Source organism: Stomoxys calcitrans, chromosome 4, assembly GCF_963082655.1.
Source record: "Stomoxys calcitrans chromosome 4, idStoCalc2.1, whole genome shotgun sequence".
Classification (NCBI taxonomy): Eukaryota; Metazoa; Arthropoda; class Insecta; order Diptera; family Muscidae; genus Stomoxys; species Stomoxys calcitrans.
This window is the reverse complement of record NC_081555.1, coordinates 180,290,902-180,318,624: the sequence shown is the minus strand read 5'-3', so window position 1 is coordinate 180,318,624 and position 27,723 is coordinate 180,290,902. Positions and strand designations below refer to the sequence as shown.

Genomic DNA, 27,723 nt, shown 5'->3' with positions numbered 1-27,723 from the left:
CATGCATGTTTTATATGAGGGTACTTAGGGTAAACATGCAAAATATACTACTCTGATTTTCACAGAACGAAGTTCATGGGTAAAACATTTTGAGAAACCAAGATTCCTACCTCCAACCACTGTCATATTTCTTCCTGTAATTAAATCATTGGCATATTTATTTGAAATTGGCATAAAAAAATAGGCAAAACACAGAGCAATAAGAAGCATACATATGTGAATATTTGAAATTGAAAATTTGTAATTGCTTGTGTGCTTCGTAATGCTTATGATAGTAGATTGAAGGGTTATACTCACTCGTCGGCCTTTGGATGATGACGAACAATGTGTATAATGCGTCCAGGCGGGTATAGGGGCTGATGAAGGGTTAAAGCTATTGAACTATCAGCTGGATGTGTGCTGGTTGAACGAGCTGTACCACGTTCCTAAAAGATATGGTAGAATAAAAAATACAATTTTGAGAATTTATTTACTGTTATTAAATAAATTATACCTCTTGGTACTTGTTAATGTGAGTATCTTTGCCAGACATTTCTACAACTGATTTGGGCTCTGGCCCACATCCACAACATAGCATTGAGCAAGAGATAGTCTTCCACTAAAAACATGAATAAAGATAGACGCCACAATTTTTAACTGGCAAGAGTGAGATAAATTTCGTTCTTACCTTTGGGTCTATACTGCGCTGAATGGCATTTATGAGATCAGCCCTTAGCGCTTCCATTTGATACAGACCAATACGAGGTACCACATCCTTGCCCAATACAATGGAGGTAACAAACATTTTTGAATATTCAACAGCCGGCATGCTATTAACGGGTTCACAAGGATAAGTCACTAAACTCAAAAGGTTTTGTTTGAATATTCACCTTAATAGACCACCAGGTGGGGCATAGCTAAAGCACTGCACTGTTGGATAAACAGGTTTCAGAAGTATGGCCAGAATAGCCGCCGCTCCAGCACCCAATGAATGTCCCACAATTACCAAACCAAATGTGTGGGTATTTCTTTCGTTGTTGGTGTTGAGTGCCCTCTGTATGATGTTCTCCTCCTCCAATTTGTTTTTGATATACACAGCTGCCTGGACCATGCCCTTGTGCCCTAGCCAATCATCACGTGGTGGACTTAAGGGTAAAACTTCAGCCTCTGCATTCAGATCTGTAAGAATATCTTTCATACTCAAAGTGCCACGTATACTGATCACAATTTTTTTCTGTGTATAATCAATGGCTACAAAAAATGGAGTTTCTCCAACATCGACGTGATATGTGGCATAGACGATTTCTATATCACCCACTTGTAGAGTCTTTTTAAGGGCAGCATAGTTACAGTAACAACAATTGTCCTTTATCACCTCCGCCTCAGAGGTGGCCGCAGCAGTGCAACAACCAAAGCATCTGAAGAGAAGAAAATGTGTAATATAAGACCAATGTTACCATGTGTTGTTAAAACTCACTTTAATTCGGGCACCAGATTGCATATTTTAGAGCGATTGATTATAAAGTACATGGGCCAGCCGTATGCCCCTTGGGCAAAGTACATGTAATGAATCACCGTTTGATAGAAATCATAATTTTTGGCATCATTCAGTGCCAGGAACTGGGTACGTTCGGTTATAGGCACTCCACTCAGGAATTCGTAAGTTCCATTTTTTCTCTACAAATATAAAACAGTCAAGTTTTATTTTATTCTTGAAGTTAATGATGACGTCGGATAGCCAACCTGTCTCACTATAGCCTCCCTTTCTAGGCGTTGAAATTTTCTCAATAATACTAAGCCGGCCACAACATCCGATGGAACAACATCCAGCTCTCGAAAGAAGTCACTCAGCAGTCTTGCTATGTCGGTGAAAGAGTTGCGGGTCTGTTCCGAGGAGCCCATACAACAGAAAAGCAAACGACACCGATGGTCCCAACTATCTTGATATGCTCGAATCACTTTTCTGGGGACGAAAAAAGTACAACGTAAATTAATGAAATTTAGCCATAAATCTTATAAAAATGTTGTAAACTTTTTGCCAAACAAAATCGATAAAAGTTATTTTTATATAAAAAAAATTTTAATTCCAATGTGCTTCACTACTCTCTAAAGAGTTTTAAAGCATTTGAAGCCAGTTAATTTTAAGATTTAATTGACGTCACTTGACCTATCAGTTCCATCAACCCTTCTTTGGGTTAACAACGTAAAATTTTTTTGTTTGAATTCCATAATATACGAATGTCTGTCTCTAAATATCCAAAAGGGGGTTTTAAAGTCGAACTTTTTTTCCCGAAACCCTTTACCATAAATTTATATAACAATTTCAATGGGTCTTCATATCCGTAGAAGGACACTTAGCTCCATGACTAGATATCAAGTTCATACTTTCAACTTTATACCATTGTCATGTTCAGTCCACATGTCAGGCGGACTTGGCTATAAAGTAGAGATCCCTTATCAATGTTATTATTGTCTTGAATGGAAATCAATGCGACAAAAAAAATTCGGCGGCGGTTATCCCCTCACTAATGGTGGCAATATTTGTGAGGAATTTAAAACTCGCTCTGTGGCACACTGTTCGGACTCGGCCATAGAAAGGATGTTGAGCTACAACTTGAATTGGACTGGACAATTTTTTTTTATGTTATGTTAGTGCGAAAAATTGCAATATTGTCATATATAGAGTTATTTTGCATATGTGGGCAGGCTGCACAGTGCAGGGACCGTTACCCCATCGATCGGATTTATGCATCGAAAGGACCTTACCCACCAAAGAAGTTTGCTAAGGATCGCTACTTCAACATTATTATGTGCGGCTTTGAGAACAACAAACTTGTGATGAGTCAAAATTTAACTTACACAGATTAACTCCATCAAAATTCGAAATCATTTTAGAAAAAAGTTTTTAAAATTAAACTCTTTCAGAAAATGTTGTCTAAATTTAAATTCCAAAAACCCATCAAAATTTTACAACTTAAAAAATTCCGTCGAAATTTGATATTTTTAGAATATTTGTCAAAATTTGTCATTCATATAAAATTTTGTCGTAAATAATATTTTTTTTTAATGGTTTCGGCAAAATTTGAGTTTAAAAAACTCAATTTAAACTTAAAAAATCGTTGTAATTTGATTTTTATTGGAAATTCTTTAAAATTTGATTTTTAGAGAAAGTCAGCTGGGCCTGGCTGCCACCAATGTCAGCCTTCTTTTATAGTATATTATTATTATATTATGACTGGTTTACATCAATCCTATGGCAACCTGTTGTTTGTACCGTATTGACCACATGTAGTCCTTCATCGGCAAGAGCTGCCGCCTCAGTGTACAACACACTGCTATATGAACAACAACAACTGAGTCTACATGACCTTAATGGTGGTGTTTTCATATTCATCTTAGATATACATTTGAACCCCTAATTGTCATGTTAGGTTTATATATCTGTTTTGGAGGTAGAGCGGCCACCAAGTCATTTGTTTCTGAACCATATTTAATTCGTGTTCTTCTCTGAAATACCCTTCATTTGAGTGCCATATTGCCATGGTCGGTCAATATGTCCCATGGCTGAAATACGACAAAATTTGGGGTGTCCGGAGGTTGGCGGCCCCAAGATATATGGTCTCGAAAATAGCTATAAAATTAGTGTTCTGTCCTAAAACACCTTTAATTTTAGACCCATATTCCATGGGTGGTAAATATGTCCCATTTGAAGTCCCTTTGATCGATGTAGTTTTGGTTTGTTGGGTGGTTTCCTTATTCACTTGACCCCAAATGTTGACATTAAATTTGTGGATTACTATTCGTATAAGAGTGCAAACAAATGTTCGCTTTAATCGGAGGGGAAGACCCTATCGCTTGCCTCAATTTTAGAGCGCAATCTTGCAAGCGCTCTAAAAGTAATGCCATTTTGGATGAATGTACACCAGTATGGTTAAGATATGCGTATAGTATCCATTTAATAATAAATGGTATTAAATAGTCGGCACCACCTTACTTTTGTCTTCCCTTAATTATTTATTGTAATATGTTTAAAATACCGTTTTGTTTGCATCCTGAGCATACCTTTGGCGCCAGTTGCGGTTCATACTGTTACTTCGCTTATAATTAAAACGCGATTCAGTCTCACGCATTGATCGTTGATATTTCTTCATTTTCACCCATGATCTGCCGGCTGCATCAAAAGTACACCAAACAGTGATGCATGTAACGAATACTAAAGCCCAACCAGCAATCACAATTGCTAAAGATTGAAAAAAAGAAAAGGAATGGATTAATAAAGTATAAACCTTTCGGATGCCAGGACATCTTACCGAAAAAGATTTGTTTTGGTGTGCTGATTGGAGATTCCAGATAATATTTCGATAGCCATATTGATCCCAAAATCAACCAGGAAATATCGAAGAGCATTACAGCTGTAAAGAGTTAATGAATATTCAGAAAAAATAATCAATAAAAATTTTTAAGCTTCCACTTACCAGTCTTGAAATAAATCCAAAAATTTATTGGGGCACGAACATCTGAGTCCAGTATACTCCCTCTCATCGAAATAACACATATCCCAATTTCGATGCTTAGCGAGGCTAGTAATTGTAGAAAGAAAAAAATGTCATTGGAAAATCAAAAATGGCGATTTAAAATAAAAAATAAATAAATAGGCCTAAAGTTCGGCTGGTTATATAAGCCTCAGCCAGATTTGAGTCTTATATTGGCTTTGTATTGATTGGGTTCAGCCAGATTTGAGTCTTATATTGGCTTTGTATTGATTGGGTTGTTTTATTTACCAGTCTAGCGGATTCGCTAGCTTGTGGATAATAAAACGCTCTTCTCGCTTACTGCTTTGTACTTTAGCGTTGGCAGCACTGATACACATCCGAAATAATCAAATATCAACGAAACAAACAAAATAAGTCGTTTTAATTTTAAATAAATGTTTCTCGGATTTCAAAAATGTGATTTTATTAAAATCCTAAGCAACTTTGCCATTCCAGAACGTTTAATCAGTCGTGTGGCCGAAATATGTTCCAGAAAAAAACCTTTACAAAACAATTGGCCGGTTAATAATACAGTGCCACACATAAGTATTGGCACAACCATCAATTTTTAACTTGACCGCTATTTTTCAGCCCCGTCTCCCAGTCTACTCAAAAAAAAAACTCACATGTTTTGCTATTTTTTTTTCCTAATTTTTGCCAGTTGGCAACTCTTTTTGCAAAAATATTGGTTCCTAAAATTGTCTACCGTGTTACTTTGATCGTTACAATTGGTTCCTAAAATTATCTACCGTGTTGTTTTACCGTTAATTTATGTTTTTTGTTACAATAATAAAATTAAATGCAGAAAATACAAAAAATTTTAATGCACCTTTACAGCCAAGGAAAATCGTTAGCTGAGATCAGCCAAATGATGGACAGAAGCCGTTTCACAATTCGAAGCATCGTCAACAGGTTTGAAGGAGAATCAAATTTACAAAATCCAAAACGCTCTAGGCGTCCCCAAGTTTTAAGTTAACGGGAGTGTCAAAAAAACATCAACACAATTAACAGCTGAAGTTCAAGAGGAGACTGGAAAGTAAATTCATCCCATGACGGTCAGAAGAGTGCTCCATGAGGCCGATTACAGTGCCCGAGTTGCTAGACGTAAGCCGCTTTTGTCTTTAAAGAACCAGAAGAAGCGCCTAGCCTACGCAAGAGAATATGTGAGCCGACCGAACAGCTTCTGGGAGCAAGTGCTATTCTCGGATGAGAGTAAGTGCAACATTTTCCGTTCTGATAGCCGCTCTACTGTATGTAGGAAGCCCAATACGGCATATGAAAAAATCTTGCACATACAGTCAAACACGATGGAGGGGGAGTTATGGTATGGGGTTGCATGTCGTCTGCGGGGGTCGGTGAGCTCGTCTTCATAGATGGCATTATGGACAAAACAGTATATTTAAATACTTTAAAGGAAAATGTAAAAAAAGCGCGGACAAACTGAATCTACCGAGGACATTAACATTTCAACAGGACAATGACCCCAAACATTCTGCTCATGATATGCATATGTGGCTAATAATGAATATCGCACATGTCCTGCCATATTCTCCGCAATCTTCAGACCTCAACCCCATTGAGCATTTGTGGGAGGAACTAGATAGACGTGTAAAAAGGCGGCCCAATAAGTCCGAACTTAAGCACGCACTTATAGAAGAATGGTTAAAAATAGGGGAGGAAACTACGAAAAAATTAGTGTATTCCATGCCAAACCGTTTGGACGCAGTGATCAAGCAAAAGGGCTTGGCAACAAAGTATTAATTAGACCAAAATTTTTGGATATTTTAGATATAAATATAAGTGTGCCAATACCTTTGTGCGATGAAATCGCGTTATTGTTTTGTTAAATAAAATATAAAAAAGTTAAAAAAATTTTTTTTTGGAATAAAAATTTCTGCATTAGTTAAGTAACAACAGGGGTTCTTTCGGAAAAATATTTGAGTAAACAGGGAGACGGGGCTGTAAGACAGCGGTCATGTAAAAATTGATGGTTGTGCCAATACTTATATGTGGCACTGATTATATTTTATCGATGCTAATTATATTCTTCGTGGAAGTCGAGTGATCTAAATGCAAATCTCTGTATTTTTAATTTTAGCAAAATCGTGTAATAAATGCGCCTTTTGTGTGCGAAAGATCTTAAATAGGGAAAACGGTATATATAGCAGCTGTATCCAAATATAATCCGATCTGGAGCATATTCGATGCAGATGTCGAATGGCCTTACATAACTTTGTCAAATTTCAGCTAAATCGCGTTTTATCTGCCCAAGACCCCAACTCGGAATATCGGCATGCAGACCATATTCGAAGGATATAATAGAGATCACCGCTCCAAATTACATCAAAATCGGATCAAAAATAAATTTTTTTTATGAACCCAGTACTACAAGTCGGGGAAACGGTCTATATGGAGACTATACCAAGATATAGTTCGACATCGACCATTTTCAAACTTAACCTGCCAATGGTAAAAAAAAAATATTTTGGCAGAGTTTCAACTCAATATCTTCATGTTTAAAGACTGTATCGTGATTACCACAGACAAACGGACGGAGGGAAATGACTAGATAATTTTAGCATACCATTTAATGACGAGCTTGAATATAATCTCATTCGTCGGTGGTGGGTATAAAAACCCCCAAACCGAACATTTGAAAACAAAATATATTTTCAAAGAAAAATAATTTTTTCTTATTAAATAACACAATGGACAGCATATATTGCGCAAATAACCCTCGTGTTAGTGAATAAAAAACTGAGTTAAATGAAGTAACTAAAATAAACGGGTATTTGCTACTAAACATTTGTAACATCTACCAAAAAAAAAATTAAAATATTTTTTTGCATTTTTTTAATACATAAATTTTTGTTTAAGTTAATAGTTTTATGTCACCTTCATGAGATCGTAGCAATTAGTTTATTTTTAATTGAATTGATTTTTTGTTTTCTTTTATATGTTTTTGTGGTTTTACAATATAGCACCATGGCAATACTTTTGTGCGGCACTGTATGGGAATCAAATAAATAATTATTGGAGTAGAGTACGATCAGGAAAATATGTTATTTGTTTGGAAGATGTTTTAAATTTCGATAACAAAAAAACGGAATTGCCCAAGGTTTTAAGATCAGCTAGAATATTAACCCATTAACGCCTGACCCTCGATTCCCTTTTACGATTTTGGTTAAAGTTTGTATTTTCATTATTTCGAAAATGTTTATTTACGTAGTCATTTTTTAAAGTTTTTGTAAAAAATTATTTCCTAAGCCACTATCTTTTTACAACAACAACAAAAATAATTTTCTTTATATTTCATAACCAATTAGCGATGAAAAGTGAATTTTAATGACTTTGACATAAAATCGCACATGCTGTCAAAAGTAGTAAGTTTATCGCTATAAATTTATTTTTTTTAATATAGCAACCATCAAATGCAATAATACATTATGAAGGTTTCCGGAAATCTCAATCCTAAGAGTTTTGAGAAAATTTTTTGTTTGATTTTTAGAGCTTTAAAAAATTGCCAACTTTCGACAAGCCAATTTTCCCCCAAAATATGACCTCATATGACGGTGAAGATTTTTAAATTGTTTTTGTTCGTTCACTTTACACCAATCAAAATTTCATTAAAATATCTTATTTCTAACTCGAGCTAGAATTTTTCTAAGGCAGCTCTTTTCTTGGGTATTTTTCTGCCCATTCGGCGTTAATGGGTTAATAAGATAGTTCAGTTGGGTGAACGTTATGGTGATTTTATGGATTTGCAGTGGAAGTTGATACTTAATGTTATCTTACAAGATATAAGACACCTTACATATGAAAGCTGTTTATGCACCCACTCTATTGTTTTCCTCAATAAGCCATAATATTGTAAGTAGCTTACAAAATTTCAAAGAAACACAAATAAATAATGAATCAATGAACGACTAGTAACTGTTTACTGTAGCTGATTACCCTCATGGTTTTATCAATGGAGCAATTTGCGGGCTATTAGCTAATTCAGATGTTAAGAAACTCGAGTACCTGAGTACATAATTACAATGTAAATGTTTATCACTATTCAATGCTAATTTCATAATAAACATGCGATTTCTCTGGCGAAAATGCCATGTTATGTCTTACACGTAAACGTTTGCGTGAGCTTTCTTTTAAAATCTGAAAATTTTCCACATGCCGTTGATAAGTGGTTTAAAAAAAGAGTATTTACAAATTCCAGGAATGCTACTTACCACATAGTATAACTAAATAACCTATTTGATGGTAAAAAAGTAGTTTGACATCGAAAATGGTGGTGTCATATTTGAATGTGCTAAGGGACACAATGACTGTTATAGCACTAAAGGGAATCGAAGAATAGAATGAAAGAAATTAAAGTTGATAAAGAGAGGAGAATGTTATTAAAGGGCTTACCATATAAGATGAATTGTTAAGAGGAATGCTCCAGGCACAACAAGATCATCTGAACCCACCGACCACCGCCTACGAAAAACAACAAGTCCAGGCATCTGAAATAAATTGGAAGATTTTTTCTATTAATTTACTTTTGCTATCAACTTAAAATCTCTATATATTTTTATAAGAGTACAATATCTCAACTAAAACAGGTTTTTATCCCTTAGTTTTTAATACAGCCTAGATACTAAATGAATATCTTGCCTCGTAGCCATGAAGAAATCCAAAATTACACTCAAGAAAACGAAAAGCCTCTACTTGTTCTACTTGTAATGTATGATTGAATTGAATTGATGTGTCATTATGATTGAATTGATATTTTAATAGAGTTCAAATTAAACATGTAAGAGCGTGTAAGTTCAGCCGGATCGCATCTTATGTGCCCTCCACCATCAGTCGCATTTGTTAAGTTTTTTGCAAGTTTTATTTTAAAAGGTAGATAGACCATAAAATTTTTCATAGTTGCTCATTAAGTGAAATCCAGAAAAAACTTTATATAGGAGTTATGTCAGGTTATAAACCGATTCCAACTATACTTGGCACGTATATTGGAGGTCATAGTTTAAGACATTGTGCAAAATTTCAGACAAATCGAGTTAGAATTGCGCACTCTAGGGGCTAAAGAAGTACATTCGAGAGATCGTTTTATATGGGAGCTGTATCAGGTTATTGGCAGATTCGGACTATACTTATCACGAAAGTTGGAGATTAAGAATTGCCTACATTAATAAGAAGTATGTGTGCAAAATTTAAAGTAGCTAGCTTTAAATTTTTTCGCAGACGGAAGCACATCGCTATTTAGGCTCAGAATGTAAGTACGATCAATAAGATACTTACATTATAGGGTCGCATATCAATATTTCGAGGTGTTACAAACGGAATGAGTTAATTAGTATATCCCCATGCCATGGAAGGGCATAAAAAGGTTTGCGGTTTTTTTAGTAGCTAAACAACATTTTTATTACATGTGTAAATGAATCAAGACTTTAAAAAACAATGAAACATGAAGTTGTCCATATAGGGAACTAGCTGTCCCAGTGTGCTTCGTACGCCGTAGAGTGTTTTGCTACATTGAATGTGTATGTAAATATGCCGGTGCCTAGTTTCATGGGTCTTTTACAGATCTGCATTACTTTATCTGTTTGTCGTATGTGTTGTTCAAATCCATGCTATATCCGATACAAGTCCCACAGGCCCTTCCTAAATCAAAATTTTTCCAGATTTTTATACCCTCCACTATAGGATTATCCGACTTGTTTGAAATTTTAAGCAATGACTTCAATAATCGTCTCCAATATCCAAACCAAGTATGATCCTAATCAGTCCATAAGCTGATATATGTAGCTCCAATAGCATGTCAATTTTTTATTCATTATCCTTTGTTTGCCTATAAAGAGATACCGGCCAAAGAACTTGACAAATGCGATCTACGGCGGAGGGTGTATAAGATTTGGCCCAGCCGAACTAAGCACGCTTTTACTTGTTTCTATTTACTTTCTATCTCTCGCTCTCTCCCTATCCAAACGTTTTGAAAAACAATTTCGTCAAAGCTGGCTAACACACAAAACGTATTGGGATATCCCGACGATTAGGTTAGAGCCAATCATTTTGAAGTTGAATTATCAAAGTTTGGAGCAATGCTTCAAAAAACCAAATGACATATAAAACATGACTAATATGTTTGAGACCACCATTTGTCTAATGCATCGCTTTTGTGTTAGCCACAGCCCATGTGATGATGAATGAACCTGTTCCGTCTTTATCTTCTTTTCTAATGAATACATAATTGACGTTAAAATTTATGAAAAAAATAGTTTTGTTTATATTTGGATGATGATACTTCCTTAGTTGGTAAATATAACCAAATCTATAAGCTTACCAATTAACATTTGCTTTAAGAAGTTGAAGAAAAAAGACTGGGCAAAATGTTTGGACTTTACCCTTTTGAAGTCTTAAAAATAAGAATAGAGTTACGAAAAGCAGCAATTAAGATAATTTGCAAAATTTTTGGAGGGCTGCAGGGGATAATTCCTCAATCGAAGTGGAAAAAATCGGAAGTAATTTTCTTTTAACATATTGACCGGTTTGAAATCAGAGTTAAAACAAATTTCGGAAATATTCTTCCTATATTTTTTGTTACTACTAAATATTATCGATTTATAATTAAAGATCAGATTTACCAAGTATCATATTGCCACTTTCGGTGGGAGTGATTTGCATCACATTTTTATGTTTTATACCCTCCACCATTTGATGGGGGAATACTAATTTCGTTATTCTGTTTATAACTCCTCGAAATATTCCTCTGAGACCCCATAAAGTATATATTTTCTTAATCGTCATGCCATTTTAAGTCGACCTAGCCATGTACGTCCGTCCGTCTGTCTGCCGAAAGCACGATAACTTTCGAAGGAGTAAAGGTAGCCTCTTGAAATTTTGCATGAATACTTCTTATTAATGTAGGTAGTTTGGGATTTTAAATGGACCATATCGGTCAATGTTTTGCTTTAGCTGCCCCATAAACCGATCTTGGATCTTGACTTCCTGACCCACTAGACGGCGCAATTCTTATCCGATTTTGCTGAAATTTAGCTTGAGGTGTTTTTTTACGATTTCCAACAACTGTGTTACGTGTGTTTCAAATCGGTCCATAACCTAATATAGCTGTCATATAAACCGATCTGGGGTCTTGACTTCTTCAGCCTCTACAGGGGCCGTCCGTCCGATTGTCTGTCGGAAGCACGCTAACTTTCGAAGGAATAAAGCTAGCCGCTTAAAATTTTGCACGAATACTTCTTATTAGGGTAGGTCAGTAGGGAGTGTAAATGGGCCACATCGGTCCATGTTTTAATATAGCTGCCCTATAAACCGATCTTGGATTTTGATTTCTTGAGTAACTAAAGGGCGCAATTCTTATCCGAATTGGGTGAAATTTTGCATGAGGTGTTTTGTTAAGACTTCCAACAAATATGCTAAGTAAGGTTCAAATAGGTCTATAACCTGATATAGCTGCCATATAAACCGATCTTGAATCTTGACTTCTTGAGGCACTAGAGGAAGCTATTCTTATCTGATTTGGATGAAATTTTGCAAAAAGTATTTTGTTATGACTTCCAACAACTGTGCCAAACATGATTTTAATTGGTCCATAACCTGATATAGCTGCCATATAAGCCGATCTGGGTTCTTGACATCTTGAGCATCTAGAGGTCGCAATTATTATCCGATTTGGCTGAAATTTTGTACAACGACTTCTCTCATGAACTTCGACATACATGTCAATTATGGTCTGAATCCGTTTATAGCCTGATACAGCTCCCATATAAACCCTTAAGGGCGCAACTTTTATTCGAATTGGCTGAAATTTTACACAACGACTTCTACTATGGTCTCCAACATTCAATTCAATTATGGTCCGAATCGGACGATAACTTGATATTATAGCTCCAATGTTATAGCAATTCTTTCCTTTGACAAATGTTTTTGCCTAAAAAGAGATACCGGGAAAGGAACTCGACAAATGCGATCCATGGTGGAGGGTATATAAGATTCGGCCCGGCCGAACTTAGCACGCTTTTACTTGTTTTTGTTTATTCTCAACTCACTCATCGTCCAAAATAAATGAGCTATGTACCAGAACTGGTTCACTTGGACAAGTCACTGATATGAATGTGCTGAACTAGTTCTGTCGGAATGATGGTGGAAATTCCCACTAGTCTGTCAAACTTCTGTCTATATCTACAGTATTATATTGACATTCAACCTTTTATTTACATTGTCACAAACAAGCACAAGTTAACAAAAATATATTAATGTAAACAAAGAATTTGACGTTTTAGTTGGTGTAGATAACAATACCGATATTATAGTATGCCATCAGCTGAGTTAGTGACTTTGCCCTCTATTTATTCTACCAAGATATCATTTATCCCATCCCACGTTCGACACTCTTTTGTTTCACCAAACAGCTGTGAACATAGTTGCTCCTTTAAGGAGTCGCAGCAGTCCGACTGTGAAACTGTTGGCAATCATATGTTGTGTCCCTTTACTCACTCAACATTTGAAAATATAAGGTTTCGTCACTTGCAGAAACAAAAACTGGATAGGCCCTATGAACATCATTTAGTTTGTTATAATCTACCGATTGAGATTGGCAATAAATGTCAATGCAAAATATTACACATCCATGTCTTATTTGTTGTTTTTATTTTACATCTTGTTGAAATACGGCTTAAAATATTTGAATTTTGTATGTTTTATTGATTCAATTTGAATTTCAATGTGAGCAAATTGTACATTGCGCATTGTGAACAATTTAGAAAAACGGTAACAATAACAAGTTTGATAAGCTTAATTAATTAAGACGAAAATTAAAAACAAAAATTGTTTGTGAGCTGATCGCTCTACGTTACCTTATTAACTGAATCCTGTTTCTCACTAAAGAAAGGTATTACGTTTGTTCACTGTGAAAAGTTTTCACAGTGACTTCATTCGCACCGAAAATGCTTTTAAAATTATTGCGAAATCAGACGGACTCTTTTCTTTGTCAAAACACAAATACAAATAGTCAAAAAACAACAAAGACAATAGCATTGAGGCAGCAGAGTCGATTGGCGCACATTTCGTGAGCATTTAATTACATTTGCAATTAATTTAAGCGAAATTTGGCTCATAGAACTCAGTACCACATTTACAGAATGTGTTCGCATTTTCTTCGTCACCATTTTTTATAATGCGTTTTGACAGTTGGTCGACCCAAAAGTCGAAGTCAGTACTAGGATTTATTGTAGAAATCCTCAAAAAAGTCATAAGGCAACACCATAGTATGTAGATCAATTATATATAGACAAGCATATGCCCGGTTGCTAGGATGCCCCCGATGGTAACCCAATATCCAGGTGTAACTCTATCGCATTTTTATGAACTTCAGCCTAATCCGTAAAGAAAGTAACTTTTTGAAAGTTTTAGTGCATTTGAAAAAAACCTCCTATCGGCCGATATATACTGTATCGAAATTTAGAGATCTTTAGCTCAATCTGTAAACAAATTACCATTTTGTAAGTTTGAATACCTGAATGTACAAATTTCAAACAAAAATGCTCGTTATCCTGAACATACTGCCAAGATATATCTGTATCCCCAATTTCAGAGCTTTAGCTCAGTCCGTAAAGAATGTAGCCTGTTGAACGTTTTAGTACCAAGATGCTTAAAATTTCAGAACTGTAGCTCAGTCTGAAAAGAAAGAGCCGTTTTGTACGGTTTAATACCAAAATGTACGAATATCCAAAACTATTTTAGTCGCCCGGTACATACTGCCAAGGTGTACCTGTATCTCAAATTCCAGAGCTGTAGGTCAGTCTGTAAAGAAAGTACAATTTTGTACGTTTTAGTATCAAAAAGTACGAATATCAACAAAATCTTCTAGTAGCCCGGTACATGCTGCCAACATGTACCTGTGTCCCAAATTTCAGAGCTGTAGCTCAATCTATAAAGAAAGTACCAGCACTTCAGTACGTTTTCTTTCACACCTGGTACGATTTCAGCATTTCGTATTTGGCACAAGTTATCGTATTTTTGTCAAGACTACGATCATTTTTACCAAATTATTTAATTTTAAACTGTCTCCGCTCACTGTGAAAGTAAAGTTATTTCGTACTATTTAGTACTTTTTGGTACCAAAATGTACGATTCGTGAAAAATAGCAACATATTTTTTCTAGTTGAACCTACATGTTAAATTTCAAATACGGTACTAAACGTACGTTTTTCTCGTTTTTCGTACTATTTTTGTTTCGAAGTTCTAGCTCTACCCGTTCGCTCTATGCAAATTAACTATTTCGTAAATTTTTTGGAACTTTCAAGTTCCTTAATGTCCAAAAGTCCAAAATCTCATTTGTCCTCCCAAAATTCAAAGCTCTAGTTCAATAAACAAAAAGGTACAAATAAGTACCAATGCTTTACTAAACGTACTATTTCTCCCACTCCTGGTACGATCAGAGAATTTTTTGTCACAAAATCTTATAATTTCGAGACGCTTTTTAACTTAAGACCAAAATCCAAATTCTAGCCCAATCCGTTCGCACTGGGCTAAAAGTTACCATTTCGCACTATTTGGTACTTTTTAGTGCCTAAACATACGAATTTCACAATTATCACTCCCCAACGACCCAAGATCCACGTGCCAATTTTTATGGATCTACCTTTAGCCGTTTGGCTGGGCGTTAATCAGTCAACCACGCAACTCTTTTATATAAAGGGTGATTTTTTATCTATTATCTTTTTGGCAACACTGGTTTAAACAACTCACGTACGTTTCGTGTTTCGTTTCACTGTCAAACACTTTGAGTTTGTTCTATAATTTAACAATGATTCGTCTTCCAAACGAATAATCCTTGCAAATTATTGAATTTCATTATCAAAATGCGTGCTCTGTTTAGAAAGTTCATCGCGCACTTCTTCCATTTTACGACGAAGCTCATTTTTGGTTCAATGGACACATAAATAAGCAAAACTGTCGATTTTGGAGTGAAGATTAGCCTGAAGCATTGCAAGAGCTACCAATGCATCCAGAAAAAGTCACAGTTTAATGCGGTTTATGAGCTGGTGGCAAAATTGGAACGTACTTCTTCAAAGATGATGGGAATCGTAACGTAACTGTGAATGGCGACCTTTACCAAAATGCAAAAGCTTGACTTGCATGACATGTGGTTTCAACAAGACATGCCACACAACAGGCGTAACAATGGACTTATTGAGAGGCGAGTTCAGTGAACATTTTATTTCACGTTCGGGACCGGTCAATTGGCCGGCTAGATCGTGCGATTAGTTCACGACTTAGCCTGCATACCCAATGTGGTGTAGGGTATGAAATGGTTGGCTTCGCCCGACTTTAGCGCGTACTTACTTGTTAATAATGGTGTAGTTTCTACTTGTCAAATGTCAAAAAAGTGACAGCTACCGAAATACCGGATGATTCAAAATAACACCTCTGTTGGAAAACCCCTTATAATATAAAACAATTAAAATCATGCTAAGTTAGGCCGGGCCTCCACCATGGATCGCATTTGTCCAGTTCTTTGGCCGATAGACAAACAAAGGATATTGGATAAGAATTTTTACGCTATTTGCTATACCAAGTTATGAACAGATTGGGGCCATCCTTGATTTGGCTTTTGGAGACCAGAGTGGAATTCATTGTGCAAAATTTCAGTCAAATCGGATAAGAATTGCGCCCTATAGTGGCTCATGAAATAAAATTGGGAGATCTGTTTATATGGGAGCTACATCAGTTTACGGACCGATTCAAGCCATGTTAAAGGTTATACAAGAAGTCGTTGTGCAAAATTTCAGCCAAATTGGATAAGAATTACGCCCTTACAGGCCTAAGAAGTATAATCAGGTTATGAACCGATTTAGACCAAACTTGACATAGTTGTTGCGCAAAACTTCAGCCAAATCAAAAAATAAATGCCCCCTCTAGAGGCTCACAAAGTCAAGATCAGAAATCGGTTTATATGGGAGCTATATCAGGTTATGAACCGATTTGAGCCATACTTTGCACTGTTGTTGATGGTCAAACCAAAACACTTCATGCAAATTTCAGCCAAATCGTAAAATAATTGCGCCCTCTTTCGGCTTAAGGGGTCAAGATCCGAAACCGGTTTATATGGGAGTTATATAACGTTATGAACCGATTTGGATCATACTTGGTACAGTTCTTGAAAAACTAAAACACTTGGTGCAAAATTTCATCTAAATCTGATGAGAATTGCTCCTTCTAGAACCAAACCATGGACCGATTTGATCTATTTACAGTCCCAACCGACCTGCACTAATAAGAAATGTTTATGCAAATTTGCAAGCACCTATCTTTACTCCTTCAAAAGTTAGAGTGCTTCGACCGACGGACGAACGGACATGGCTAAATCGGCTAAGAAAGTCAAGACGATCAAGAATTTATATATTTTGTTGGATCTCAGATCAATATTTCAATGTTTTACAAACGGAACGAAGAAATTAGTATACCCCCATCCTATAATGGAGGGTATAAAACTAGAATACTATATTACTACAGTCAACTAGAAAAACTTTTAGATGAGCAATCAATATATTGTATTTGGTTTTTTTTAGTGCAACTTTTGTTTATTTCTAAAAATCGTGATCCCCATCTAATGTATCTCGAGTATAATAATCAAGCTTTGTAAACGTATGTTTATACTAAGTGACTCATGAATATGGATGACTTAATTCTCTGTTCTGGTTTTTATAAATATAACTTCAAACGCTAAATGTAAAAGATTTCTAGTCATTCTTAGTTAGGCATTTACAATCACAGTGATATCGTTCCCTATAAAAATGTGCATAAAATGTACATTCAACACGGCACAAGCATTCTTCGATTAGATAGATTTAAAAACAAAACGCAAATATTTATATAATAAAATATTAGTCAATCAAATTATAACAAATCATTCTAGTAATTCAATATGTTATTAAAAATCTACAGTCAAAACTCAAAAAAAAAGTTTAAACAAAGAAAACGCAAAATTGAAATTTTAAATAAAATTAACAAAATGTAATAAGTATATTGATAAAAACAACTAAAAGTGAGCTTAGTTCGCCAGGGCCGAACCTTATGCATCCATCTCTCGATAGGCAGGAACTAAAAAAGGATATTGGGAGAGAAATCTCCATGGAATTTGGTATATTCTTGGATAAGACTGCTTTATGTAGGTGCTAAAGATCTCAAAGCAAAGATCGGTTATGTAAAACCTACATTAGGTTATAGACCGATTTGGTATATATATATATATACATATACCATACCTGGTATATAAATTGAAGGTCGTATCAGAAGTCATCGTGGGAAATTTCAGCCAAATCGTATAAGAATTGTGCCCTCTAAGGATTAAAATAGTAAAATTGGAAGATTGATTTCGCTGAATTCGAAACCGGGCGTTTGACGTAACAAACCAATACGCCAACCTCTGCGCTACGGTGGCTTCCAATTATTTAATCTTTCCCAATTTATCACTGCCAATCTTGAGATAAGGATTGCTGTATACTTGGTTGAGCTAATTGGCATTAGCGTTGTAATAGATTTTATTTATTTTTTGTAATGTACACAAACCTGAAAATTTAATTATTCATCAAATTGTTAGAGAAGGGTTGAATATGAAATTAATCGTCGAATAGTTTTTGAATATATTTCATTTATTGTTGATTTAAAAACCAGTTTGAAATCTTAAGAAATTAAAACTTAAACATTTCAGCATGACGGTGCACTGTGGAATAGAATAAGAAAAAAACTAGTAAAAAATTTGCTGTTTGGGAGCAGGTAGAGATATATCTTTTAAATGGTAAAAGCCGATGTTTTAACGAGATCATATGCCATAGGAGGTCCGGGCTTCTCTTGGCCGGCCCCTATAGTTGGTCACCTTGGCATTTCAGTACTCAGTACCGGGTTCTTGCGTCTACAAGAGGAAGTAAGAACTTTTGGTCTTTTGAAAAAAAGGCAAAGGGTAGCTCTTTATCCATCCCTGCTCTTGTGAAAAGAGAGATGACCTGACGTTCACTGACCCGGCTGAAATTCTTCCTTGCTGGTGAGCAATCAATCACTTCCCTCAATCGAGAATGTATCTAACATTTTGCCTCATATATTTTTTCAAACATGTGGAGTTAAAAGGGTTCCTGTGAATCTCGATGTAAATAAAACACTTGTCTTGCGCAAGTGTTCTTCGACTTGTTCATAACCAAAATCTTTTCAACCCCGCTTACTGTGCGGGAGTTTTTCGGAAGCGTTGGAAGGTTGCGAATGCTCAGCCGATCCCCAATAAGGGCGAGACGAACGCCTCTGCGATTTGCCGGCCAATTGTAATATGCTCCACTCTCTCTCCAAGATTATCGAGAGCATGGTTAATTACCATAAATATCTCCAAGGCATTTGATAGTGTCTGGCACGGTGAACTCCTATCATAACTTGTCGATTATGGCTTCGTTCGATTTATATCGAGCTTTCTCAGAGATCGCACTATACGGCTCCTCCCCTAAATCCTATTTTTATCAATGATCTGTTGATTTGTACATAAAGACCTTCTTATCATTTTAGGATGACAGTAATCTCTGTCACTCTTTCTTATTCGACCATAGGCCGAGACTTGGAGAGATTAAGGACAAGAAGCGGATTATGGAAGACATACTCTTCCAGGATTTACTGGCTATTTCTGAGTGGTGTCGAAGGAATAGTGTAGATTTTAAAGCACAGAACACTCAGAGCTGTTTGTTGTCACACAAACGATTCGCTGACGCATAACGATGATCATCTCCATCTATCAACGGTATAAATTTTGAGCAATCATAAGTTCATGATGTTCTGGGCATTAAGATACAGTGTGATGTCCGTTGATAAACATGTATTTGAAGTGTCGAAAAAAGCATTGAAGTATTTAGGCTTCCCCAAGCGGTGCAGGAATTACTTCACTTCTTTTGATCCTAACATCTATATCACTTTCATAAAGCCGAAAACTCACATGTATGGTCTGGGGGATCAAAATCATCCTTGGAGCTGGCTTTTGAACAGTCAGTCTGTTGTTCTGAAATTGTAAACATTTTGCTATAACAGCAGAACTACTATTGCAATAGCAGCAAAATTAACTACTAGCAGGCAGCACACAGTGTTTGCTACTATCTATGAATGTACAGACATTTTTAAACCCAACCAGTGTTGCGACTCAAGAAAATTATTTCCTACCAAAATTCAAGAAATATCCTACCAAACCAGACCAAAACCTACCAAATGTTATTCAAGCCAAAAATGTGGTAAAGCGCGTATTTTTAGCCACTGCGGAACAGTTGGTCATTCTAAAATTCCATTTTGAACACATCAAATTACATTATATACATTTTCAACTCTAAAAAGTACTAGATTGTCGTTATTCATAGAGGATCTAGACAAACACGTCCGTCTGTTTGTTGAAATCACCCTACTGTCATAAGTTTAACAAGTAAAAGCGTGCTAAGTTCGGCCGGGCCAAATCTTGGGAACCCACTACTATGGATTCTTCTAACACTATATGCAAAGTTTCAGCCAAATCGGTCAAAAATTGCGGCTTCCAGTGGCTCAAGAAGTTTAATCGGGAGATGGGTTTATATAGGAGCTACATCAGGTTATTGGCCGATTTGGAGCGTACTTGGCACAGTTATTGGAAGTCATAACAAAATCACTACACTCGGACAAAAATTGCGGCTACCAGGGGCTCAAGAAATCTAATCGGGAGATCGATTTATATCGGAGCTGTATCAGGTTATTAACCGATTTGGGCCGTACTTGGCACAGTTGTTGGAATTTATATCAGAACACGACATGCAAAATTTCAGCCAAATCGGACAAAATTGCGGCTTCCAGGGGCTCAAGAAAACAAATCGGGAGATCCGTTTATATGGGAGCTATATCCAAATCTTAACCGATATGATCCATTTGAAATCCCCAACGACCTAGATTAATATTAAATATCTGTGCAAATTTTCAAGCGCCTAGCTATACGCGTTCGACCGCTATCAAAATTTCGACAGACGGACGGACATGGCTAGATCGTCTGAGAACATCGAGACGATCAAGAATATATATATACTTTATGGAGTCTGAGACGAATATTTCGAGGTGTTACAAACGGAATGACTAGATTAATATACCCCCATTCTATGGTGGTGGGTATAAAAATTACCTATATCTTTATATAAAACCCTTTATACTGATCTCCCGATGAGAAATCTTCAGTTTATAAAGTCTTATTTCTGACCCAATTACAATGAACAACCGTTCAAAGTTTTGATATAGCAATCTCCCAATTTAAGTGTTTGAGCCCAAAAAGGCGCCTTTACTACCCATTTTCGTCGTTACACTGAGATGAATGAACCATTAGTATGGACCAGATTTGGTCATATTGGTACGCAGCTGCCAAATATGCCTGATTTCCAACTGAAGGCATTGACAAAACTCGCATTTGCTACCCAGATTAACGAAATTTGGAAGAGATCCCTTAACACTCATACCAATTATAGTCAATATCAAAACTCAAAACGCCCTTTTTCTGAATTTTGAAGCAGTGAGACCCCTTGTAACAATAACATCCATGGTTTTATTCTGCACTCCTAACAAATACACAGAAACGGCATTAAGTTAATTAGTTTTGAGTTATTCCCGGCTATTTTTTCTGTAATTAACTTAGTATTTACGTATTGGTGGTATGATATTAATGTTGAGAAAACCTGCCAAAAATTGAGATTAGCCTACCAACCTATCAAGAGGATAAAAACTTACCAATTTTGGTACGAACCTACCAAAAACGGCAACACCGAACCCAACACCATTGCATTTTTTTCCAACGTTAAAAGAAGAGAAACATATACTACCCATTGCTAAAATTACTAACACTCTTAAAAACCTTCCAGATTCGAAATAGTCTGTCTGTCCATGTATTCTTGTGATAAAGGTACATATCGCATTTGTTGTCCGATAGTTATAGAATTTTGCATTATACACTTTTTTGACCCAAAGACGAACAAACAATAGTTTTAGATTTAGATAGATAGATTTTAATTTGGAGGCCACCGCAGAGGTTAGCATGTCCGCATATGATGCTGAACGCCTGGGTTCCAATCCTGGCGAGACCATCAGAAAAAATTTTCAGCGGTGGTTTTCGCCTCCTAATGCTGGCAACATTTGTGAGGTACTATGCCATGTAAAATTTATCTCTAAAGAGGTGTCGCACTGTGGCATGCCGTTCGGACTCGGCTATAAAAAGGAGGCCCCTTATCATTGAGCTTAAACTTGAATCGGATTGCACTCATTGATATGTGAAAAGTTTGCCCCTGTTCCTTAGTGGAATGTTCATGGGCAAAATTTGCAGATTTAGATAAAGCTCTTATATGATATGTGTGAAAAGTGTTATCAAAATTGGTTTAGATTTAGTATAGCTGCCATTTATATATATTGGGTTGCCCAAAAAGTAATTGCGGATTTTTCATATAGTCGGCGTTGACAAATTTTTTCACAGCTTGTGACTCTGTAATTGCATTCTTTCTTCTGTCAGTTATCAGCTGTGACTTTTAGCTGTGTAAAAAAAGTATATTTGATTAAAGTTCATTCTAAGTTTTATTAAAAATGCATTTATTTTCTTTTAAAAAATCCGCAATTACTTTTTGGGCAACCCAATATTTCAACCGATGCTAGTTGAGTAGCCTAAAGTTTAGTACAATCTTTACAAAATTTTCCATGAATTATTTTTCATCGACCAGTTAGTCAGATAGTCATCGAAATCTGATCAAATTTAGATATAGCCTCCATACACATGGTCCGTTTGCTATGTTTCCACATTTGCTTAAAAGTCATTGATATACTCGGAAGTGTAGGGTGTTACATCGTTGTTCCTTTTTTATTTGCTAGTTGTTCTTTTTGGTATATGCTGACTGCCAATTGACGTGTACATTGCCTTCAAAATGTCAATGTGTAATTGAAAAATGCAAAACAAAAAAAAATAAATTGTAGGTAGAATCACTTTTATACCTTAAAATATCTTTGCTTGTGGGTTTTTATTTGGAATAAAAAAATTTTATTAATCACTTTGTTATAACAAATGGCTACTGACCAAATATTTTGGTTTATTTAGAGATATGACTAAACTTGAACTGAACTGTTAATTAATACTAAAACATTGTATCAACATTCATATACAAAAGTACAAAGTCCTATAATTTTTTTTAACGGTCACCAAGGTTTTCCCATATTTTATTTTATTGAGTCGATGTTAAACTAAATTTATCATATTTTGATTAATGACTAAATGATATGCCTAAAAGTTCATTGTGACATATAAATTTTGCACCTCACTATCATACTTAAACATTATCTTTTTGTGTATCGCCAAAATAAAGTTGCCTAATTAACAAAAAGAAGACTAAATGTAGGTACAGTTAGTAAAACAAGTTTTAAAAATTGCAAATCATTGTCCCCCTTAAAATGGTACGAAAAAATTAATATTTTCCGAATGTAATTGACGTTTATATTTGGATACTTCTCAAGATAATAGGTACAATTGCTTTAGCCGAAAACAAGTAAGGAAGGGCTAACGTCAGGCTAAGCCAACTTTTTGATATCCTACACCAAATTGGGTGTGCAGGCTAAGTCGTCGAAATTAAAACTTGAAATGTAGAATCTCGACCAAAATCCATACATATTGTGAAAAATTTTGACATGATCGGTTGATAAATGCGTATGGACAGGCCCTTAAAGTGAAAATCTGGAGATACATATATATAGAAAAATTTTGAGGATTGGTTAACGAATGTCCATATTATTAATGAATTTGTCAAAATCGGACGAACATATATAAGAGAGCTATATTGAAATCTGAAACGATTTAGACCAAACATTGTACAAAATTTTGAGAAAACCTATTCAGAAGTACGCTGACAACGGCTCTAAAAGCAAAAATCGGGTGATACGTGAACTCAGCAGCAATGTCAGCTAGAGTCATAAAAGAAGCCTTTCGTGCGAATGGGTTAACAAACGACCAAATAATTGCAATATTAGTCGAAAGGGAAGGAACATATATGTAAATGGGAGATAAATAAAAATCTGAACCGATTTCGATCAAAATCCGCACGTTTTTGATGGTTGTAAAAGAAAGCGTTGTGCGAAATGTTAAGAAGGTTCGGTTGATAAATGCGCTCGCAAAAGCTTTAGATGTGAAAATCGAAACTATACCTAAATCCAAATTGATTTTTATCAAATTCACAAGTGAAACCAAAAAGTTCTCGGGCAAACTTTCGTGAGAATCGCTTGACAAATGATGTTATTATTGCAATATTAGTCCAAATCGGACGAACATAGATATGGAAGCTACATCCAACTCCGAACCGATTTCTTCCAATTTCAATAGTCTTCTTCTCTAGGCCAAAAAAGATACCTCAATGCCAAATTTTAAGACGATAGGATGAAAATTGCAACCTGTGTTTCGTACACAAATTAAAATGAATAGACAGACTGACCTAGCCAAATCGAAGCAGGAAGTGATTCTAAATCGCTCCGTATACTTATTGGTGGGTCTTGCTCTCTTTCTTCTGGGTGTTATAAACAAATGCACTTAGTTATAATACCATGTACCGCAGTAGCGGTGTAGGCTATAATTACTCACCAGGGAGTAGAGTAAGAAACCTATATCAAAAATTGGTCTGTAGACCGTACCAGGCTCAAAAAACTTAGTGGGCATGTAGACCGATTGTGAGTGAAGTGAAATTATTAACAAGTAAAAGTGTATTAAGTTCGCCTGGGTCGAATCTTATATACTTTCCACCATCGATCACATTTGTCAAGAACCTTGCACAGGTTTTCTTTTTAGGCTGATACTAAATGAGTATAATACGAGGTCATAACAATAAATCCACATCGATTTCTTTATACTATGATGAAAATTGCTCTTGTAGGTGCTCAGGATGTCAAATGGAGAGATCGGTTTATTATGTACTTATAAGGTGAGGCCATGCGAAAAGCTGAGGAGGTTATAGGAGAAATCACAATGGAACAATTTTGGGAAAACCATTGGAGCTCACAAAATGAATTATCGTGCAAAGTTTCAGCCAAAGTGGATAAGATTTAGCCCTCGCGAGATTCGGATTATTCTTGACCTAGAACAATTTTCATTGGAAAATTTTCATTGGAAAATTCGTTGCTCAAAATTTCAGCTAGATTGGATAAGAATTGCGCTCTCTTAAAGTTTAAACGGGAGATCGGTTTGTATGGGAACTATATGAAATCTTGGATGGATTTGAACCAATTACCATATCAACTAACCTACATCAATAAGAATATTTCGAGTAGCCAGCTTCACCCTGCCGAATGTTAGCTTGAATGTTAAGAGGTTCAAGAATATATACACTATGTTGCGTCTCAGATCAGAATTTCAAAAAAAAAAAAAAAATGATTTCAAGGTATAACCTTACAAGTCCTAAAAGGAGCACGATCTTATACCAATGCAAAAAAATAGGCTCGAGAGAGCAAAGAAGTTACTGGGCTTGCAGGAACGTGATGCATACTCTGAGGAGAAAAAAAATTGAAACCTACGTGGTCATCGTGGGGACATTCAAACATTTCGGTCGTAGACCATGGATGTACCAAAAGGGCAGTGGCTGTCAGTTCGCCAGATTGCAATCAGATGGACTAAAAAATATGGCAATACAGACATTCCCGTCTAATGGCTTTCATCGGCTCATCTATATAGGCATATTGTTATACACACCACCGAAGGATGGGGATATATTTTTGTCATTTTGTCATTCCGTTTGCAACACATTGAAATATCCATTTCCGACCCTATAAAGTATATATATTCTGGATCAGCGTAAAAATCAAAATAGAGATATTGAGTTGAAACTTTGCACATATTCTTTTTTGTCCATAAGCAGGTAAAGTTCGAAGATGGCCTATATAGGACTATATCTTGATATAGCCCCCATGTGGACTGATCGGCCGATTTATGGTCTTAGGCCTATAAAAGCCACATTTATTATCCGATTTTGCTGAAATTTGGGACAGTGAGTTGGGTTAGACCAATCGACATCCTTCTTCAAATTGGCCCAGATTTGGACATAGCTGTCATATAGACCGATCTCTCGATTTAAGGTCTTGGACCCATAAATTCATTGTCCGATTTCGCCGAAATTTGGGATAGTGAGTTGCGTTAGGCTTTTCGACAATTTTCTGCAATTTGATTTCTCAATTTAAGATTTTGGGCCCATAAAAGACGCATTTAATGTCCTATGTCTCCGAAATTTGGGACAGTGAGTTAAGATATGCACCTCGACGTCTTTCTGCAATATGGCACAGATCGGTCCAAATTTGGGTTTTGGCCCCATAAAAGGCTCATTTATTGTCCGATTTCCCCTAAATTTGGGACAGTGAGTTGTGTTGCGGCCTTCGACATCCTTCTTCTCTTTGGCCCAGATCGGTTCAGATTTGGATATGCTGCCATATAGACAGATCTCTCGATTTAAGGTTTTGGGCTCATAAAAGGCGCATTTACTGTCCGATGTTGCCGAAATTTAGGACAGTGCGTTAAGATATGCCCCTCGACATCTTTCTGCAATATGGCACAGATCGGTCCAGATTTGGATATAGCTGCCATATAGACCACTCTCTCAACTTATAGTCTTGGCTCCATAAAAGGCATATTTATAATCCGATTTCGCTCAAATTTGACACAGTGACTTATGTTAGGCTTTTCGACATCCGTATCGTATATGGTCCATATCGGTCTATATTTGGATATGGCTACCAAAGAAACAAATATTTTGTTCTGCAAAATTGAACAATCTAAAATTTATGTCACTTTCGCACATTTTTGTCATTCGAATCAAACAAAAATATTTTCATAAAAAAACCTGGTCGTTTGAATTGGTAAGACTTCGTGTCAACTAACCAGTATAGCTCAAAAATTCAAATAAAAAAATTGCGGAAATTTCTTGGTAGTTTCTGATTGCATATGTTGGTTTCTATTTTTAAACAATTGGATAACAGCTCCGGGTTTATGTCAAAAGCTTTATGGTAATAAAATAATTAGAAAAAAGTTATTTGCCAAAAAAAAAAAAACAGTAAGTTATAATACCCTGTACCACAGTAGTGGTGTAGGGTACAAATAGTGGCTCTGGAAATCATAAGTATTTTTTTTTTACTTTTCTTCCCAAAATGTTTTAAATTTCTTTTTAAAAATTTCTTCGAAAAATTATTTTTTTTTTAATTTGTTACGTCAATATAAATGCTCAAAATAATAAAATTATGAAATTTCTAAAAAATCGCAGAACAAAGTCGAGCATCAGGCGTTAATGGGTTGATCTGACCATAATTTGATATAACTGTGTACTGACAGATCTCCAGAATAAACATATTGTATAGTATATCCATGGTGGCTCGTCCGAACTTAATCGGTTTTTTTTATTTCAGTTCTATGCGCACTACCACTACCAAACATCAACAACTTGAACATGAATAAATTCTCGTGCAATGTAAACCTTACAGCTTTTGGAGATATCTGAACAATTTTTGGTTATTCAGTTTTGTAAATCAGTTCAAAGTTTTTAGGATTGACCGTCCCATTATGGATGCACTTAGTCATGGGCGTCTCTAAGACCACAAATCATCCATATCAATATTTATTTATAGTTTCTGATTCATTGCATTTTTTCAAAATTTTACGATGAAATTATCGAAAGCAGCGTCTGATTTTAAATAGTTTGCACATATAAATTTTACCGCCAGTATAAAACAATAATAAAAAAACACAATTTGGACGGATGAACTAATCAGATCAAACATTGGAACTAAAGTGCGGTAATGAAATATTTCATAAGAAAAGTACTCAATTCCTCACTTTGAATATAGTTTTAACAATAACTGGCAAATAACAGACACTTTTGAGATTCCATATTTGGCCAATTCATTGTTTGAATATTCTTTAAATACATTTTTATTTAATCACACCTTTTAGTCGATTACAGCAACTTTTTGTTTTTTGCGAACCTTGATTATTTGTTAAGATATTTTCACAATTTTATTAAACTTATTTCGTTCAAATTAAATTTACGTTCTTAGTATTCGACTACCGGTGAAATACTAATTTCACACCTCACATCCAAATGCATGTGCTGATAGAAAAATTTGTTGAATCTACCCATATTCTTCGAACACTGCAAATGTATTCTGGTCAGGA

General features: G+C 35.7%; 1 protein-coding gene and 1 long non-coding RNA gene across 11 annotated transcripts in view; one reads left to right on the top strand and one right to left on the bottom strand.

Annotated features, from left to right (window-relative positions):
- The window catches only part of LOC106083007 (diacylglycerol lipase-alpha), a 48,825-nt gene that overhangs the window by 13,268 nt on the left and 7,834 nt on the right, over positions 1–27,723 (bottom strand). For 7 of the 10 annotated variants that reach the window (XM_013245808.2, XM_013245809.2, XM_013245806.2 and 4 more), the window contains 12 exons: positions 8,922–9,016; positions 8,741–8,847; positions 4,455–4,559; positions 4,290–4,391; positions 4,042–4,219; positions 1,723–1,942; positions 1,457–1,656; positions 870–1,397; positions 668–809; positions 494–598; positions 298–425; positions 111–134 (listed from right to left, as the gene is read on the bottom strand). In XM_013245808.2, coding sequence (XP_013101262.2) covers positions 111–134; positions 298–425; positions 494–598; positions 668–809; positions 870–1,397; positions 1,457–1,656; positions 1,723–1,942; positions 4,042–4,219; positions 4,290–4,391; positions 4,455–4,559; positions 8,741–8,847; positions 8,922–9,016 — 1,934 coding nt within the window. Of the gene's footprint in view, positions 1–110; positions 135–297; positions 426–493; positions 599–667; positions 810–869; positions 1,398–1,456; positions 1,657–1,722; positions 1,943–4,041; positions 4,220–4,289; positions 4,392–4,454; positions 4,560–8,740; positions 8,848–8,921; positions 9,017–9,167; positions 9,249–27,723 lie in introns of those variants that run through there. The other 3 variants (XM_013245814.2, XM_013245816.2, XM_013245813.2) reach the window with 2 other exon arrangements.
- LOC106083008 (uncharacterized) overlaps positions 1–27,723 on the top strand; it is a 33,715-nt gene that overhangs the window by 1,214 nt on the left and 4,778 nt on the right. The window lies entirely within an intron of this gene.